This window comes from Rattus rattus, chromosome 14 (genome assembly GCF_011064425.1).
Source record: "Rattus rattus isolate New Zealand chromosome 14, Rrattus_CSIRO_v1, whole genome shotgun sequence".
Lineage (NCBI taxonomy): Eukaryota > Metazoa > Chordata > Mammalia > Rodentia > Muridae > Rattus > Rattus rattus.
The window spans coordinates 79956313-79968632 of NC_046167.1; the positions used below are offsets into that span (position 1 = coordinate 79956313).

The 12320-nt window shown below is 49.5% G+C and overlaps 1 protein-coding gene across 2 annotated transcripts; it reads right to left on the minus strand.

Moving 5' to 3' along the window:
• Positions 1-3887: 3887 nt before the first annotated feature.
• Idnk (IDNK gluconokinase) lies at positions 3888-10948 on the minus strand. Of its 2 annotated transcripts, XM_032884999.1 has the most exons (5): positions 10840-10948; positions 8468-8498; positions 8181-8267; positions 5588-5631; positions 3888-5176 (listed from the first exon to the last, which is right to left on the minus strand). In XM_032884999.1, the coding sequence occupies exons 1-5, from the start codon at positions 10887-10889 to the stop codon at positions 4831-4833; spliced, it is 558 nt and encodes a 185-aa protein (XP_032740890.1). In that variant the 5' UTR covers positions 10890-10948; the 3' UTR covers positions 3888-4830. The 2 variants fall into 2 exon arrangements, with proteins under 2 accessions (XP_032740890.1, XP_032740891.1); XM_032885000.1 differs by lacking the exon at positions 5588-5631.
• Between the last annotated feature and the right edge of the window lie 1372 nt (positions 10949-12320).

A 12320-nucleotide genomic window follows, 5' to 3' on the forward strand; every position in this document is an offset into this window, starting at 1 on the left:
CAAACGCTCTACCACTGAGCTAAATCCCCAACCCCAGCTTTCCAGTTCTTTACGTAGCAAATTCAACCGCTTTAATATCATCGAGTCCAGCAGTTGGAGTGTTAAGAACCAAGACAAAATAAAAATTTATAAAAGTATGTAATAGTAAAATATAATAAAAAGGTAAAATGTTGAGTGTGTGTGCTTGCGTGTGGGTGTGTATGTGTATGTACATGTGTGTATATGTGTGCATAGGTCTGCTCATATGTGTCTACATGTGTGTGTGCACATGTGTGTGTGTGTGTGTGTGTGTGCGCGCGCGCGCGAGTGCACTTGAAATGTGGCAGCGTCTTTCAGGACCTCCAGCCCTGGAGCCTGCCTGCCCTGTGTGGGAGTCACTCCATGTGCGGCCTGCTGATCACTGCTGAGTTACAGGGTCAGTGATTGGAACTTTCCTGCTGCCGCTGGCTCCCGTGGAATTGCAGCCTGTAACCTGCTCGCTTGCTTTCTCTCCAGAGCATCCCCTCCACCCTCTGTGCACCCAGAGGTAGTAAATGTCCTAACTGACGTGTCAGGGAGTGGGGCCAGCAGGAGTTCTGCATGCAGGGAGAGAGACAGGGGACCTTACACTCTTCCTGCTGCTGGCACTTCTGTTAGAGGGGAGGAGCCATCCCAGACCTGTGCTCAGAGCTTCCTGTTCCCATGGCAACGTGCAAGCTAACAGAGGGTGGTGACAAGAGCTCTGCATTCTTCAGACCAGGCTCTCTCCAGTGTGTTCCAACCTCTTGCTGGGTCTACATCTGCTCTCCCCCCCCCCCGCAACCCCCTCTCCTGTTTCTGTGCCTCTGTGGCTGTCTCCATGGCAACACAATGGCAGGGCGTCCCCTGGATCCCTGATATTGATTGTTGCGTGTTTTATGGTTCCTACGTTGGCTGGGTCTCAAACAATAGATCCTTCTCATTATGGCGGTAAACTGTATAGCTCTCTTGAGATACGGGCCATTGCATCCTCAAAACCTGCCTCCCACACAGGCGGAGCCACCCCACACTAGATTTAAAGCCTACAGGAAGTGTGGTTGTCAGTGGGACAACCCCCAGCCCAAACAGCCCATGTTGGTACTGCAGGCCATTTCCTTCTCTGCCCTCCATAGCCTTCCTGTTCTGTCACCTCTGCCCGATTCCCAGTGTGCTTTCTCTCCTTGGACTACAGACTTTCAGCCTCGTTGAAAGCCGAGTGGCCCAAGGCCTTGTTACAATGGCATTAAACTGATCAAGCCAGCTCAGTCAGTCAACAGGGCCTCAAGGGAGGGAATGAGGATTGAAGAAAGAAGAGACAATTAGACCACTCTAGAACATGGCTCCAGCCAGTGCTGAGGCTGAGGCTGGTTTATTTTTTTTCCAGTCTGCTTTTATACTATTCTAGGTACATGCAAAGAATAGGGTCAGTTCTAGGTCAAAGACGAAGTAGTCAAGGAACAATCGAGGCAATAAACAAAGTCCCATGGTCCCTGTGTCTAGGGTTTTTTCAGGATGACCAAGATACTAGGACTACAATACCTCCCTCGGATGGATTCATCTTGAGCCTACTTCCTTGTCCTAGCCCAATGTCAAATTCCTGCCAAATTCCTAGAAGGTGGCCCCAAGAGCTCTCCACATTTCTGTCTTTTCTGTCTCAGGGAGCCCAGCCTATCTAAGCCCAGTTTGCTTGGTTACAACCCCACCAGCTCTAGACTTTCAACACAATGAAGTCTCTCTGATGCTTTCTTCTGGGGTTGGTGTACACAAACTACAAGTCCAAACAGGTTTCTGGATCAGGCTGCTCTGCCCAGGTCCAAGGCTCAGGTCAGGTACCAGAACGCCCTGGTCAAGATGGTTCAGTACACTGGCTGGGAAAGCATCTGGTGGTGTTTGCAGTGCTGGGGTCAGACTTGGGGCCCTGCACATGCCAGTACACTGAGCTATGTCTCTTGCCCTGAGACATCCCATCCTAAGGTGCATTAGAGGTTGGAAAACACCGCCTTTCTCTTACTTTCCATTTTCTGCTGCGGCACCTCTGGGCTGGGCCAGTCCAAGTCTAATCCGGGACACACGAGTAGGGAGTGGATCGAGGAAACAGTCTACCAGGAACTCTTATCTTTCAGCAGATCTGGACTCCTGCCTTAAGGCTCCAGTTAAAGGACCCTAGGGATTTTCCCCAGTCTTACACCCACCGCCTCGGGTCAAGGCTAGGCCAAGTTCCATTCTCCACCCACAGTCCTCAGGAGGAGCAGGGACATTCTTGAAAAACCACGGAATGTCCTGACTGGTAGTCACCTGACCCTCTGGTCCCAGATAAGAGTTTGAATGCGTGTCACATGCTTGCTAGCCAATAGAGTCAAAGGTCAATATGCTTAGCCAATAAGTTTAAACTGTAACTTGCTGATGTAACCCATACTCTTAAAAAGTATAAAAACTGTTTGTTTTAGCCATTTCAGGTCGCCTTCTAGCTGCTCGCCACGAGGGGCTGATTGAGGGTCGGCCCTGACAGTCTGGAAAAATAAACCTTGCGCTTGCATCGAACCCCGTTCTTGTGTCTCACTTGGGGGTTCCCCCAGTAGTCAAGACTCACTTCAAGCCTTACAAGACGAGGTCTTACTATGTAGTTCTGGGCTTGCCTGGAACTCAGTGTGTAGGCCAGGTTAGCCTTGAACTCCCAGAGACCTAGCTGGGTCTAGAATGCAAAGGCTTCACATTTCAGGGGATGAATGCTCTCTTTCCTTCCTGCTGTGACCAAGCACTCGGCAAACAGCGGCTGGAGGAAGAGTGAGCGATCTTATTGTGGCTTTAAGAATTGACAGGACGGGGGACTGGAGATATGGCTCAGCCGTTAAGAGCACTGACTGCTCTTCCTTAGGTCCTGAGTTCAATTCCCAGCAACCACATGGCTCACAACCATCTGTAATGAGATCTGGTGCCCTCTTCTGGTGTGTCTGAAGGCAGCTGCGGTGTACTTAAATAAAAAAAATTCTTAAAAAAAAAAAAAGAATTGATAGGATGGGGGGGGGGTTGGGGATTTAGCTCAGTGGTAGAGCATTTGCCTAGCAAGCGCAAGGCCCTGGGTTCAGTCCCCAGCTCTGAAAAAAAGGAAAAAGAAAAAAAGAAAAAAAAGAAAAGAATTGACAGGACGGGTTGGAGAGATGGCTCAGCGTTTAAGAGCACCAACTGCTCTTCCAGAGGTCCGGAGTTCAAATCCCCAGCAACCACATGGTGGCTCACAACCATCTGTAACGGGATCTGATGCCCTCTTCTGGTGAGTCTGAGGACAGCAACGGTGTACTCCTATACATAAAATAAATACATTAAATAAATAAATGTTCTTTAAAAAATAAAATAAAAAGAATTGACCGGACACAGTCTACTGTGGCAAGGACTCAGAGTAGCTGGCACAAGTGGTGACTGGTCACACTGCACCCACAGACAGGAAGCATGGAGCAGTAAGGCCTGGGCTCAGATCGGGTCCTTCAGTGCAAGTCCATTACCTTCAGTCTTGCTACTTACTCTGTGTTTGGAGCCTGTCTATATAACAGGTCCAGGAGAGCGGGGTCTACAGAGACACTGTCTCCAAGATCCAACACAAAGGTGATTTTTTAAAAAGGAGAAAACTCTTCACAGGTCTTTCCATGAAATGACTCAACCAAAAGCCCTTTGCCTCCATTAGCAAGCCGAGATGTCCAGGACAGTTAAAGAAAATGTGTGTATACACAGTGAAACTTTGTGTAGTTGTAAAAAGACCCAATTCTCTCCCGAGCAGGTCCTAAACCTATATGGAGGGGAAGTGGGGAGGAAGGGAACCAACCAGAGAGGAGCAGGAGGATGGGGGAGGGCAGTGAGAGAGGGATGCATTAGAATAAAGTATAAAGACGGACGTGTGAAAACAAAGCCGTTTATGGTGGGGCGAGCCTTTCATCCAGCACTGGAGAGGCAGAAGGAGGCAAATGTCTGAGTTTGAGGCCAACCCGTCTAATAATAACCCACTAATAATAGTGACAATGAATAAATGACATTATAGATAGTAAGTGACAGAAGACAAAGCCTATGATTTAGTATGCTAACCTAAAATATTTAAAAAGCGGTTGACGCTGCAGTCGGCAGTGTGGCATGCAGTGGGCGGCTCTGTTCTGCCGGAGTTTCTGTTACTGAAACCAGTTTCCAGGATCGCAAATTTCACTCATTATTACAGATACAAGCACGAGCCATTGTTCTTTTGAAAGGTAGTAATTTCTAGCATTGATTACCGGATTTTCTCTGGCCATCTGGTTGCATGGTACGTGAATTTAAACGTCAGTTTTTAACTTTTTAAAAAAGATTTATTTATTTTTACTCATTTATTTATGATAGTACACCGCAGCTGTCTTCAGACACACCAGAAGAGGACATTGGATCCCATTACAGATGGTTGTGAGCCACCATGTGGTTGCTGGGAATTGAACTCGGGACCTCTAGAAGAGCAGTCAGTGCTCATAACTGCCGAGCCATCTCTCCAGCCCCAGTTTTTAACATTTAACATCCTCCCCCTTGTCCTTCCAAGCACACCGCGGACTCCTAATACAGTCAAACAACCGTCTCCACCGCCACACCTCCACGAGCTGCGGTTTGTTCCCAATTAAGAATTCAGAATACAGCCTGACCATGGTGGTCCTCGCCTTTAATTCCAGCCCTCCGGGGTGGCAGAGGCAGGCAGATCTCTGAGCTCCAGACCAGCCTGGTCTACACAGAGAAACCCTGTCTCTAAAACAATGAATTCAGAATATACAGTGGGTGAGGAGCTTGGAGGCAGAGCGCGCTGGACCCCACAGGCGTGAAGCGAATACTTCATTTGAGGGCTTCCAGAACCGCAGCCGCGATCTCTGGGAGACCTTTGTCCACACTGATATGGATGAAGTTTTCGGGAGCTGATGGGGGCTCCAGAATACTGAACTGGGACTGCAGTAACTCGGGTGGCATGAAATGTCCTTTCCTTTGGAGCAAGCGTCCATAAATGAGCTCAAACGACCCGGAGAGGTGGACCACCAGGAACTTCCCGCCAGCCAGCGGCTCCTCCTTTGCTGACTCATCACTTCTCGGAGGCACGTCACTTCCGCCTCGGATCAAGATGTCCCTGTACATTTTCTTCAGAGCTGAACAGGCTAGAACGACAGACTGTCCCGAAGCCACATCTCTGTTTTCAAAATATAAGAAAACACATACCCCCCCACCCCCCAAAAAGGGATGAGGGCTGAAGAATGAAGCCATTGCAAAGGCTGTCAATTATGGGTGTTAATAGCCTGTCTCTGCCGGTGTAAAGTGTTACTTGAAAATGGAGATTAAGCAGTGGGCGCTAAGCAATCTTAAATTAAGGGTCTTTCATCCGTAAACTGAACAGTCTTGGGCTCAAGGGTTACAGCCCCCGGCATCAGTGCCTCACCTGTAAAATGGGCCCATTCAGAGCTGTCCCGAGGACAGAAGTTGGCTGGGTACCTGGTATGTGCAAGCGCTAAGTGTTTGTCTCCACCCCATGGACGCGTCCAGTTGCGGTTTCAGAAGTGATTTTTAATTTACTGAGTTATGGCGGGCAGGTATGACGTCATACCTTAGTAAAATGTCGTGCAAGCTGCAAAGCCATGGAATCCTGTCCTGAAATTAGAACAGACTCAGTAGCTTTCCCAGCACCGCTTGTACAGAGATGGCTGCATCACAGTCACGACAGTCAACTTCAAAGAGATCTTAGTGGTTATTGTTAGCATTCTGTCTAAGCTCCGCCTCACGGTTGCCTGGGAACAGCCAGGTAGGCTCCGCCCCACAGTTACCTGGCAACAGGCAGGTATCCCGACTCACTACAAAAGGGGCCTTCTTGCCCCTGCTCTGTCCTCCCATTCCCCTCTCCCTTCTCTCTACTCGACTCATGGCCAGCCTCTCCTTCTCTACTCCTTGCGCTCTCTCTCTGACTTTCTCTGCCCTCCTACCCTCTCAACTCCCCTCCCATGCACCGAATAAACTCTATTCTATACTATACCTTCGTGTGGTTGGTCCCTCAGGGGGAAGGGATGTCTCAGCATGGGCTCGCAGAGGCGCCCCCGTCCCCCACACCTCTCTAGAACACATCCCCCCTCTGTTTATCTTTTTATAAACACATTACTTATGAGAACTGGGCATGAACAGGCTGGGGGTAGCGGGGAGCCATAGGCCTACCACCACGGAAACATTTTCTTGGTTCTGGTGTCAATGGCTCGTTTCAGAATACTAGAGATTCCCTTAAGCTGCAATACTCTATACTCCCTTCAAACCTCCCACTGGTGCAGACGTCCTCCCTGACTTTCATGCTCACACACCTCTTACTGTGGCTGACGTATTCTTTCAATGCGTCTGATCAGAACCCACAGCTAAGCACTTGATCTGCAGCTGAGTTCTACCCCAGCCTTGAATTAATGTCTTAATGCACCATTTGAATTTGTCTCCCAAAACGACTCCGGTTAGCCAAGGTTTCCTGCCACATTCAAGCAAGAAAGGAGATTAGAGACGACGATACTATCTATTATGCTAAACCTTTTAATTTTAACTTCTTGGCTATTTCCTTTTTAAGTTTTGTTTTATTTTATGTGAGTGTTTTGCCTGCGTGTTCTCTAAGCACACTGAATGCTTGCGGTTCTCACTGGGGCCAAAAGAAGACTGGGGAATCGCTTGCAACTTACTTCCAGGCAGCTGTGAGCGCTACGAACTGTGAGCTGTGAACTCTGCAAGAGCAGCCAGAGCTCTTAAGCACCGAGCCACCTCTTCAGCCTCTCAGGTGGATTCTCTAAACCATTAAGGCGGGAGTGAGCACAGCAACGCCCAGGAAGGCACGATGCAAGAGGAGCTAAGAGTTCAACACCTAGGCAAACAGGAGAAGACTGGCTTCCAGGGAGCTAGGATGAGGGTCTTAAAGACCACGCCCGCAATGACACACCTACTCCAACAAAGCCATACCTCTTAATAGTGCCACTGCCTGGGCCAAGTGTATTCAAACCATTACAGTATCTAAACAGCTCAGATTCACGTATTTTTGATGGATTATCAAGACCTTCGATTTAACAGGGAAAGTACGGCCTCTGAGTAGGCTCGCCCAAGGAGTGGCCTAGGAGCTGAGATATTAAGATGGACATGAGTCATTCATGAAGGAGGAAACACAATCCAGAGAGCAGCTGGACATTGGACACAAAAGCCCTGTGAGGAGGAACACGGTCGAGCGAGGGACCAAGGGGCTGGGTGGCTCCAAGGGAGATGGAGGTGGGAGGGACTAAGGGGCTGAGTGGCTCCGATAGAGGTGGGCGGGACTAAGGGCTGAGTGGCTCCAATGGAGATGGAGGGGCGCGGGACTAAGTGGCTCCGATGGAGATGGAGGTGGAAGAGATCAAGAGGCTGAGTGGCTCCAATGGAGTTGGAAGTGGGAGGGACTAAGAGGCTGAGTGGCTCCAATGGAGATGGAGGTGGGAGGGACTAAGGGCTGAGTGGCACCGATGGAGATGGAGGAATTCCTGACATTTCTAAAAGCGAGACTGAACAGCCTTGAGAGACCATGCCAGGAGAGCCTCAGACACCGTGGCATGGTGTGGTGGTTTTAATGAGAACGACCCCCATAGGCTCGGATGCTTTAATACTCGGTGAAACTTTCGATGAAAGTTTTGGGGAAGGATTAAGAGGCGTGGCCTTCTTGGAGGAGGTGTGTCCTTGGGCGCAGGATTTGAGGTTTCAGTGCATTCCCAGAGCGCTCTCTGCCTCCTGTCTCAGATCCGTGTGTAAAAATCTCAGCTGTCCCCGCTGCCATGCCAAGCTCCACCCTCATGGATTCCAATCCTCTGAAACCGTAAGCCCAATTAAGGCTTAGTCATGCACAGCAACAGAAAAGTAACTAAGACACGCGGCCACATTGGAGTTTGCACCATCACTGTGGTCTTGGGCTGGAATTCACCAGAACTTGGTGGTGTGAGAGAGGTGAAAGGACCCGGGAGGCGCTAACTTCCCCTGTATGAGCACAAGGGAGCCTTTGCAGATTAAAATCCTGGGAAGAGCTGTGGCAGGCTGCATCCAGGGAGGGCAGAGGTGGTTCATTCCTGGGGTTGAATTCACGGAGGAAGTTCAGGTTCTAGGCTAACTAACTGATGTGGAGGCGTGTTGCCGCGATGTTAGGCTCTCATAGCCAGTGTTACCTGGTCATTCAGTGGTACCCCTTTCCCCATCTTTATCCGATTCTCCTCAGAGTGGTAATCATCGGCATCATAGAATTTCCATCCCAGCTTTAGGAACAAAAGGAAAGATATATAGCGTCAGCAAGATGGCCCTTGTGACAGTCACCGGGAGCTTACTGTCAGGCAGGTGTAGATATCACTGATCTGAGGCGGCCCCTCTCCCACTGATAACTTTGATTTATCACTACCAGGAAGAAACGGAAAGGGAGGAAGCCGTGGACAAGAACACAGTGGGCGAGGGGAATTACCTTGTTGGCCAGCAGCGCACCCACAGTGGATCTGTGGAAGGAATACAGGTGATGCTATTTCTGCCCAACACGGGTGAGGACCACCTGTTCTGAGAGCTTTTCTGAGAGAGGCACAGCCGTCATGACTTACGGTACTAAGATGCAGGCCCCTCTGTGGTTCTAAAGCAGCCATGCCCTTAGCCATGGCGTCTAGAGACGGCCTTCACCGTCCTTAGGAATACCAGTGAAGGGGTTGGGGATTTAGCTCAGTGGTAGAGCTCTTGCCTAGCAAGCACAAGGCCCTGGGTTCGATCCCCAGCTCCGAAAAAAAAAAAAAAAGAATAGAAAAAAAAATAAAAAAGAGTGCTCTTCGAAAGGTCCTGAGTTCAATTCCCAGCAACCACTTGGTGGCTTACAACCATCTGTAATGAGATCTGATGACCTCTTCTGGTGCATCTCAAGACAGCCACAGTGTACTCATAATACATAAAATACATAAAATAAATAACAAAAAAAAGCCCCCCCCTCAATAATCAGTGTTTTGTAGCTTTGTGGTAGATATAAGAAGTGGAGGCAGGGGGCTGGAGGGATGGCTCAGAGGTTAAGAGCACTGACTGCTCTTCCAGAGGTCCTGAGTTCAATTCCCAGCAACCACATGGGGGCTCACAGCCATCTGTAATGGGATCTGGCGCCCTCTTCTGGTGGGTCTGAAGAGAGCTATAGTGTACTCCTATACATAAAATAAATAAAAAAAAAAAAAAAAAAAAGAAGTGGAGGCAGGAGAGGGGACAGTTGGTTCTAGGCCAGTTGGATGGCACACGGAAATGCTGACTCAAAATCCCAAAAACAGCTGGGGGTCGTGGCTGCAAACCTTTAATCCCAGCACTAGGAAGCAGAAGCAGTGGGTCTCTGAGTTTGAGGCCAACTTGGTCTACAATGTGAGTCCAGGACAGCCAGGGTTCTGTTATACAGAGAAACTCTGTCCTGTATAAATACTTGGGGAGAGAGAACACTGAATGAAGAAAAAGGTACTTTTATCAAAGATTCAAGAAATTGTTTTTTATTTTATTTTTTTTAAGTACTATTGATTTTGTTTTGTGTTGGCCTCGGCATGGGGCCTGCCCTGACTTGTGACTGACACATCCAAAGCAGGGGGTTTAATAAAAAGTTTAAATGTGTAAACACTGTGTAAACTTCGGGGGCCTATAAACACCTCGGAGCCCTGTTAGCTATACAGACGTACACAATGCAGTTAGAACATTGGCTGCTCTTCCAGGGACTCTGGGTTTGGTTCCCAGAACCCACAGGGCAGCTTGCAACCATCTGGATGAAGCTACCATTGCACGGACTCTGGTGCCCTCTTCTGGCCACCTTGTGCACTGCACCCATGTGGCACTCAGACAAACTGCAGGCAAAAACTCCGTAGACAGAAAACACCAGCAGGAGCAGAGATGGATACCGTGCCGTCAGCACCCTCCACCACCTCTCCTGCAGAGCTCCCCTAAGTTTTTCACCCTGCAGTACCTGTCACTCAACTGAGTTCTCTTCGAGCGCCTCCAGCGCCTCCGTCGAGTTCCCAGCCCCTAACTCTGTTTCCAAACCAGCCCAGTCCAGTCACTCCATCAGAAAACAAACACGGGTAATGCTCTCAGACTCGTCCTTCCGGTCTCTACCACAGAGACAACCTGAGCACTTACTATGGACTAGGTGTGGTTCTGGATGAAAGAGAAAGGGTTTCTGGGAAGAGAGTGAACACAATGGACGGACTTCCTAGTTTCGCCTCTGGGGTTTGTTCATTCTGTGGTACAGGGATTGAACCCCTGCACGACAATCCACCACCGGGTTACACCTATGGATCTGGGCTCTGTCCCACTTTACCTTCAGTTCAAAGAATCTCACAGGTAGGCGTCTATAAAGCCAATGCCTACCGCTTGCTTACTTCTCAACTTCCCAGCACTGGACTGAGAAGAAACTGCTTATTTTGCAGAGTTCTAGCAGCACTTCGCATGTGAGCATCCCAGCCTAAGCAGGAACATGATCAAGGCTGCTCTTCACTTTTCAAAACCTATTTGGAAGAATCCAGAAACTCACCTAGGAGGGAGACCATCTGCCCATGGCGAGGTTTGCCTCTTGGTTTGGGGTTCGCACCCTCCCACCTTGTTCTGCAAGATGCCACCAGGCTCAGGTTTATAAGACTAAAGGATGAGAAGGGTCGCTAGCCACCGTCAACAGGACCTCTTGTGTTTTACCCGTGGTGATCCTGGGGAGTTGCCAGGGGGGCAGGGGGGCAGGAGAGCGGGGGTCCTCGGCAGGGGCGGCGATGGCGTGGCCCCCAGGGCTCAGGCTCCGCACAGCCTCCCAGCTTCCACCCACCCGCTGCCCCCAGGACCTACTTCCCAGAGCCGCTCACTCCCATCACCAGCAGCACCCCGGGTGTCTCCATGTCCCAGCTCCCCGGTCCTCAGCACCTACTTCCGGGACAGGTCCCGCCCAAACACTGACATCATAGACTACGCCCCTCCGCTCCTGTGCTGACCGCTGGGTGGTGCAGCCCCAGAGGGTTCCTGCTGGGGTTTCCAGAAGATCGTGGTGCCCTCTTTTGGTGTGTCTGATCAGGGCGACAGTGTATGCATGTGCGTTAAATAAACAAATCTTTAAAAAAGAGAAAGAGAGACTCATTTTAAACAACAACAACAACAAAACGACCAAACAGAAAAGAGCTTGCTTTCCCTTTCTTCACTCTAACCCGAAAAAGCTCAAGGGTTAAAATGGAAGAGACAAGCTTGACTGATATTCAGGGGGAGAAAGGCGCTTTCCCCCAGTGCGCCCTCAACTGAGCAGGCATGCACCAGCCGCAGCTTCACGCCATGGTCCAGCATCTTTCACTCTGTGTGCAAAAGCTTATCCAAGTATCTAACTCTTAGGTGTGTTTCTGTTTGCTTTGTTTTTTGAAACATATTCTCTCTCTCTCTCCTCTCTCTCTCTCTCTCTCTCTCTCTCTCTCTCTCTCTCTCTCTCTCTCTCTCTCTCTCAGCCAGCTTTATCTCTGGCTGTCCTGGAACTCACTACATAGACCAAGCTGGCCTCAAACTCACAAAGATCTGCTTGCTTCTGCCTCCCTAGTACATTAAGCCTGGGGTGGACTTTGGCTACACAGGGACCGTGAGGGACTGAGGCCCAGCATGTAGCTCATAGTTGAGCATTTACCTAGTACACACAAGGGTCAGGACTCAGAAAACAGAAAAAAGAAGAGCGCAGGTGGCCTTTTTCTAAGTGGGTCATTGAACAATGCACTTGGTGACACCTTTAATCCCAGCACTCAGGGAGGCAGAGCTCTTCAGATCTAGGCCAGCCTGGGCTACATACTAAGACCCTGGGCTTTTTGTTGGTTTTGTTTTTAAAATAATGTTTAAAGTGGGTTTTTTTAAAAATGTGCATCGGTGCTTCTGTTCATGAATACGTGAAGCTGTTGGATCCCCTGGAGTTGGAGTTACAGAACAGTTGTGAGATGCCACGTGGGTGCTGGGACTTGAACCTGGGTCCTTTAGAAGAACAAGCAGTCAGCCATCTCTTCAACCCATTGTTGATCTTTAAAGAGGATGCAATGGAGAACCGATTGGTCTGTGTGTGTGTGTGTGTGTGTGTGTGTGTGTGTGTGTGTGTGTGAGGGGGGGTGTTGTTTCAAGTCAGAGTTTCTCTCTGTAGCCCTGGCTGTCCTGGAACTCATTCTGTAGACCACACTGGCCTGGAACTCAGAGGTCCACCTACTCCTACCTCCTGAGTGCTAGGATTAAAGATGTGCCACCATGCCCAGGTCTGGGTGTTCTTTTTAATTTCATGAACCATCAATGTGGTAGAAATTAGATGTCACTGG